This window comes from Nicotiana attenuata, unplaced genomic scaffold (genome assembly GCF_001879085.1).
Source record: "Nicotiana attenuata strain UT unplaced genomic scaffold, NIATTr2, whole genome shotgun sequence".
NCBI classification, from domain to species: Eukaryota; Viridiplantae; Streptophyta; class Magnoliopsida; order Solanales; family Solanaceae; genus Nicotiana; species Nicotiana attenuata.
Window position 1 is genome coordinate 1 of NW_017676987.1, and position 7,379 is coordinate 7,379.

Consider the following 7,379-nt stretch of genomic DNA (forward strand, 5'->3'; position numbering starts at 1 on the left):
TGGACCAAGTCACAATCCCCAACGGTGCTCTACCCCACGCTCATGTCCGGCGTGCAAGTCACCTCAATACAGCACTATGATGTGCAAATCCGGGGTTTCAAACCCTTAGGATATCATTTACAAGTATTACTCACTTCGAACCGGCGAAATCTCTAGCTCGCGACGCCTTTGCCCCTCGAATCGGCCTCCACGCGCATCGAATCTAACCAAAATCAGAGCGAATACATTACAATATTCCAAGGGAACAATACCCAATCGAAAACAGCCAAGAAATAGCAGAAATCTCGAAACTAGCAAAACCCAAGCCCCGGGCCCGCTTCTCGAAAAATTACAAAATTCACATTACCGTATTCCTTGTCTCGCCACGAGTCCATACATACCAAGAACTCCCAAATCCGAGCTCAAATGACCTATCAAATCCCAATTTGAAATATAAAAAACTCAAGCCCTAGCTTTACCCCTTTTTAATGAATTCTAACCAATTTCCATGTTAATTTTAACAAAATCTCGAGTATTTAGGCCAAGGAACTTACCTCTAATCATTCCTCCTCGAATCCCTCTTCAAAATCGCCTCAAAGCTCTCAAAGCTCGCTCAAAAATGGGGGAAAATAATACCTAGCTCGCGGAGGGAAATATTCAATAATCAGCCCAGCACTTTCGCTTATGCGGTCCCCATCCCGCTTCTGCGGGACCGCTTCCGCGCTATTCCTTCCGCTTCTGCGGAAATCCCACTCTCGAACCAAACCGCTTCTGCGGTCACAACATCGCATAAGCGATTCCGCTTTTGCGGCTACGCCAACGCTTCTGCGGAACCAGGCGCCCAGGCCTCTTCACCGCTTCTGCGGTCAACCCATCGCTTAAGCGGGTCCGCTTCTGCGGTCCAAGACTCGTAGAAGCGAGAATACCAGATATCAGCAACATTTGAAGTCTCCAAGTCCAAATTTCTTCCCGCTAGCCATCCGAAATCACCCCGAGGCCTCCGGGACCTCAGCCAAAGGCACCAACATATCCCAATACATCATACGAACTTGCTCCAATCATCAAAACACACCTAACAACACTAAAATCATCAGTTCACATCGGATTCAAGCCTAAGTTCTTCAAGAACTTCTGAAATGCACTTTCGATCAAAAAACCCGACCAAACGATGTCCGAATGACCTGAAAATTTGCACACATATCCAAAATCACTTAACGAAGCTACAGCAACTCTCGGAATTCTATTCCGACCCCCGGATCAAATTCTCACCCATCCACCGGAATTCGCCAAAATACTAACCTCGCCAATTCAAGCCTAATTCTTCACCGGGCCTCCAAAATCAATTCCGATCGCACTCCCAAGTCACAAATCATCCTCCAAAGCTAACCGAATCACCGGAAATCACATCCGAGCCTTCTAACTCAATAGTCAACGTTCGGTTGACTTTTCCAACTTAAGCTTTCCTTAAAGAGACTAAGTGTCTCATTTCTTATCAAAACCAATCCAAAACAACTCTAACACACCACATACCGATAACGAAACATGAAGAAGCATGAAATGGGGAAAACGGAGCAATAACACATGATACGACGGGTCGGGTCGTCACAATTTACTTGCCCTTCATACGTTTTCAACCAAAAGTCCCTTGAAAAATAGGCTGAGCAAAAGGCCGATTTCTTTTGATGTATACTCTCAATTGCAGCAATTGCATGTTCACATGGCATCTCATCTAGCTGAAATTCAGAACAATCACATGTTCTTTTGTCTAGATCAACAATAAATTCCATACCACCTTCTTTGACATTGAATTTGAGTCTATCAATGGGCAATACTCTAAATGTAAAAGCTGGTTGAATTTTTGCTTCCAATGTTGCTTCTGCCCAATTTGATATATCACGGAATATTCCTTCTGCAAGTGTCCTTCTTTCATAGAACCAGCTTTGCAATTTTTCTTGTATGAAATCCATCATTGTTAAAATTGGCAATTCTCTTGAACGTCTTAAAACATTATTCATTGACTCAACAATATTTGTTGTTAACATATCATATCTTCTTCTGGGACAATGTGAACGAGCCCACCTTCTTGGCGGTTCCTCCATCAAATAATTGAAAGTTTTCTTATCAACAGCAGCTATTTGGGACATGAAGTCATCAAATTCTGATTGAAGGTATACTCTTGCAGCACTTTGAAAGAGATTTATCACAGTGTTTCTCACTCTTCTTTGCTTCAGATTCTTTTCTAAATGATAGATGCAAATTCCATGGTAGCACTCAGGGAAAACCTTTGCAATTCCATTTGCAATAGCCTTGTGTCGATCTGACAAGAACATTAAATCATTACGAATCCCAATTGCTTTCTTAATTCCCTGAAATACCATTCATATGATTCATTATTCTCTTTATCCACTACTCCAAAAGCTATAGGAAAAATCTGATTATTTGCATCTTTGGTAACAGCCACTAATAGAACACCTCTATATTTATTTTTTAGAAATGTTCCATCAACAGCAATTAGTGGTCTACAATACTTCCACCCAAAAATTGATGCCCCATACATAAAAAACATGTAAAATACCTGTAAAAAGAAAAGCAAATAAAATTCAGTTAACTTACACCGTATAATATACTGGAGATAAAGCTCATACAAGCCACACGTCCTGTAAAATTTACGGGCATCAAACAAAAATTAACTACTTTATAATATTCTTCCAGTATAACATACTGGAGTTCCATTAACATCCAGTATAATATACTAGATAAAATAAACTAAAAATACAAAATTTTAGGTTGAACAGAACTCACCGAGTATATTATACAGGACAGAAAGCTTATAAAATACAGATATCCTGTAAAATATACTGGATGACAACCACTAACATCCTGTATAATATACTGTACAAAATCAAATACAGTAGATTGAAGAGAAGTCACCCAGTATAATTTACAGGAAAGAAAGCTTTTACAATACACACGTCCTGTAAAATATACCGGAAGACAAACACTAACTTCCTGTTTAATATACTGGACAAAATGAAATAAAATTGAAATACATAACTTAATATTTTGTTTCCTGTATATTAAACTGGAGTTATATACTGTTAAACCACTATGTCCCGTATTTAATAATGGACATAAAAAATCACTCAAAAAAAGTAATAAATAAAAAGAACTCATCCAGTATAATTTACAGGAAAGAAAGCTTATACAATACACACATCCTGTAAAATATACTGGACGACAACCACTAACATCCTGTATAATATACTGGACAAAATAAAATACAATAGATTGAACAGAACTCACCTAGTATAATTTACAGGAAAGAAAGCTTATCATAAATAAGAAATTTACCTGTTTTTTTCATCTCTCACAATATTTGTATATGATCCTGGATTTTTTTGTTCCATCATATACAAATATGATGGCAGCTGCTCATAATTGTGTTCAGTTGTTCCTCTTAACAAAGATAACCCCTTTTGAATAGCATGCCATGCTTTTCCATAACCAACATCAATTCCATGTGCTCTTTTCATCTCTGAAATGACAAACTTAGGTTTTACCTCAGTAGCTATGTCTCTTAAGTTGTCAATCACGTAATCTCTAATCACATTTGAAGTTGCTTGCCTTTGATCTGATTTTCGAATATCAACTGAGCACTCATGTGTTCTCTGAAATTTAACTATTTTAAAAAGTGTTGATTCCTTAATTCTTGAACCTCGAACAGTCCAAGTACACTTTTAATCAGTACATACCAAAGAGTATCTCGTGTTACTTGACCTGTTAACATAGAACTCAAAATGCTCCTTTATAGCTGCTAAGCAAAAACATCTAATCATGGCATTTTTATCTTGAAAAACAGAACCAAGTTTTACATCATCCAGTGATGCATTTTCCTTTAATATTATTGATGGAGATTCTTTTNAAACGGACCCGGACCGGTGATTTGGCGGTCCCGGAGGGTCCGTAGAAAAATATGAGACTCGGGCATATGCCCGGAGTCGAATTTCGAGGTCGAGAGCCCGAGAAATGAATTTTTCTGTGAAATTGTTTTTCTGAAATTCTTAAGAAAATGGAAATGAAAATTGATTAAAAGACTATGGTATCGGGCTCGTATTTTGGTTCCGACGCCCGGTACAAGTCTTAAATATGTGTTAAGCGCTTTCTGTAAAGTTTGGTCGAAATCGGACGTCATTTGACGTGTTTCGGACCTAAATATCTAAAGTTAGAAGTTTAAGAAGTTTGAAATGAAAATGATGATTTTGAGGCTTGATTCACGGATTTTGATGTTATTTAGGCGATTTGATCGCACGGTTAAGTTCGTAGGATGTTGTTGAGTTAGTCCATGTGTTGGGTTAGGAGCCCCGAGGGCTCGGGTGTGATTCGGATGTGTTTTGGGATGGTTTTAGCCTTAGGAATGCTGCAGAAAACTGCTGTTGCTGGTGTCTGCGATCGCGTACATTCTTCTGCGATCGCGTAGGGTTAATTGATCAGGCCCATTTTCTGTTCTATGCGATCGCATGAACTCCTCTGCGATCGCGTACCTTAGCCCCTTCATTTTTGCGATCGCATTAAGCTTCCGCGATCGTGTTTCATTAAACCAACCCCGGTATGCATAGCCCCTTTTCTTCTATGCGTTCGCATGACCCATTCTGCGATCGCAGTGGTCAATTTTCCCTTCCCCTATGCGATCGCAAGCCTCCTTCTGCGATCGCATAGAGTAAATACGCCCAGTTATATTTTTATGTCCAGAATAGTAGCAGCACGGGATTTCTCATTTTTTTTTCACAGGAGCTTTTCTCTTTAACCCTCCATAGACGAAATTCAAGCTCTCCTTCCTCCATAACTCTTTGGGAAGTAATCTTAACATCAAAGGAATTCTTCAAATGAAGTCCCATCATTTATCAGGAGGAGCTTCGTTTTATGATCCAAGTACTTGTAATCTGCTGTCCATTTGCCATCGAACGCAATAATCAAGAAATTTGTGTGCATCCTGTATTTAATGAACCCAAATAATTAGATATCTAGAAATTATACTGTTTAAAAATATTATATTCATCCAGTATAATATACTGGAGAATAAGCTTACATACAGGTGATGTCCCGTAAAATATACTGGATTAAAACAAAACTCAATTATATTCTAGTCTTAGAACTTATCCAGTATAACATACTGGAGAAAAAGCTTAGACACAGGCGATGTCCCGTAAAATATACAGGATTAAAATAAAACTCAATTATAATCTAGTCTGAAAACAGAATTCGTCCAGTATAACATACTAGAGAAAAATATTACACACAGGTGCCGTACTTTAAATTATTCTGGATTGAAATAAAACTCAACTATATTATAACATAATATCTACATTAACGAAACATACTTCAAGTGAATTACAATGCATTTTTTATGAGATTTCCAATATAATAAGCTGGAAACGTCCAGTAAATTATATTCTAGTCTAAATAGAACTCAACTATATTCTACTCTAAATAGAACTCGTCCAGTATAACTTACTGGAGAAAATTTTAAACACAGGTGATTCCCTGTAAAATATACTGGATTGATATAAAACTCAATTATATTCTAGTTTATGCAGAACTTACCCAGTATAACATACTGGAGAATAAGCTAACACACAGGTAATGTCCCGTAAAATATACTGGATTCAAACAAAACTCAATTATATTTTAGTCTTAGAACTTATCCAGTATAACATAAAAAATATTACACACAGGTGACGTCCCGTAAAATATTCTAGATTCAAACAAAATTCAACTATATTCTAGTCTTATAACTTATCCAGTATAACTTATTGGAGAATAAGCTTATACACAGGTGATGTCTCGTAAAATATACTGGATTCTATCAAAACTCAATTATATTCTAGTCTTAGAAATTATCCAGTATAATATACTGGAGAATAAGCTTACACACATGAGATGTCCCGTAAAATATACTGGATTAAAACAAAACTCAATTATATTCTTGTCTTAGAACTTATTCAGTTTAACATACTGGAGAATAAGCTTACACACAGGTGACGTCCCGTAAAATATTCTGGATTCAAACAAAACTCAATTATATTGTAGTGTTAGAACTTATCCAGTATAACATATTGGAGGAAAAGCTTACACACACGTGATGTCCCGTAAAATATACTGGATTCAAATAAAACTCAATTATATTATAACATAATATCTACATTAACGAAACATACTTCAAGTGGATTATAATGCTTTTTTTTATGAGATTTCCAGTATAATAAGCTGGAAAAATCTTCGCTTTAGATATTAATTTAGAAACGTCCAACAATTATACTGGCGCTATGTTCTACATTGAGAAATTTAGACAATAACACAGATTAAAGCATTAAAAACAAATCAAAAATTCGAAAAATTAAATTTTTTTACTGATACTTTGAATTTTATGGTTTGTATTCTTGATCGTAGAAGAACTTTAAATAATCAGACAAATTTTAGATAGAACTTACTTCGATTTGCAGATTGACGACGGAAATTTTGCTAAAACTTCGATTTGCAGATTGACGCAGAACGATTTTGCTAACACTTCGATTTGCAAATTAACGCCGGAAGATTTTGCGAATACCTCGATTAACGCCGAAAGATTTTTCTAATATTTCGATTTACAGATTGACGGCGAAAATTTTCCTAATAACTCGATTTGAAAATTAATGCCGGAAGATTTTGTTAAGTTTTGCTAAAAGAAGAATTTAAGGTGAAGTCGCGTAAATTAATAAAAAAAGCAGGGGTATTTTAGTCAACAAAATGTTACCGCACTAAATTAGTGGCTAAATATCGTTGACCGGTGATTATATGGCTACATTTGATTGACCAGGCGAAAAACTGGCCATTCTGAATTTTTCGCTTAGTTACATATTTGACATTCTCAAGTTCTTTGATGCCGCAATAGGACAAGTCGAGAAGCGTTTCTAGAATTTTATTTTGGTTTCGCATTCGAAGATATCTTGGTTAACTATGAAGTTGGTTCACAACAAGGAGAATGATCCTTTTCTCGACATAATATACCTGTTTATAAAGCTTTTTGAATGGTTCTAATTCTCTAAACGTATGCAGTGATCCGTCTTCCTGATCACATCTTTAAATGCCTTTTTTAGAAGTGTATTGATATCGTTATTGCTTGTTGAACAACTTGAAAAAGAATTGTGTTTGTTCGTAAAAGTAGAAGCAATTTTAATTCTTGATGGCACTAGAAACGAACTGATTGATTCTTAAGGCCTTTCTTCTCTTCCGAAATTCTCTATGTAAATATACTTGCTAAATTCTTGGCAGATTCTGATGTACTGAACACCAAAAGGAATACTTCTACTCGAGGTTTAATTTTCTCGGTAGAGGAATTTAAAGAGCAAGCAGTGAGAATACCA

At 36.4% G+C, this 7,379-nt stretch overlaps 1 protein-coding gene across 1 annotated transcript; it reads right to left on the minus strand.

The window, feature by feature from the left end:
- Nucleotides 1–1,592: 1,592 nt before the first annotated feature.
- On the minus strand, nt 1,593–4,534 carry LOC109221278 (the record flags this gene model as incomplete). Its single annotated transcript, XM_019385743.1, has 6 exons — nt 4,408–4,534; nt 3,732–3,826; nt 3,331–3,647; nt 3,186–3,243; nt 2,390–2,554; nt 1,593–2,345 (listed from the first exon to the last, which is right to left on the minus strand). Coding segments are annotated over exons 1-6 (1,515 nt in total), but the record flags the coding sequence as incomplete, so codon positions are not given.
- Between the last annotated feature and the right edge of the window lie 2,845 nt (nt 4,535–7,379).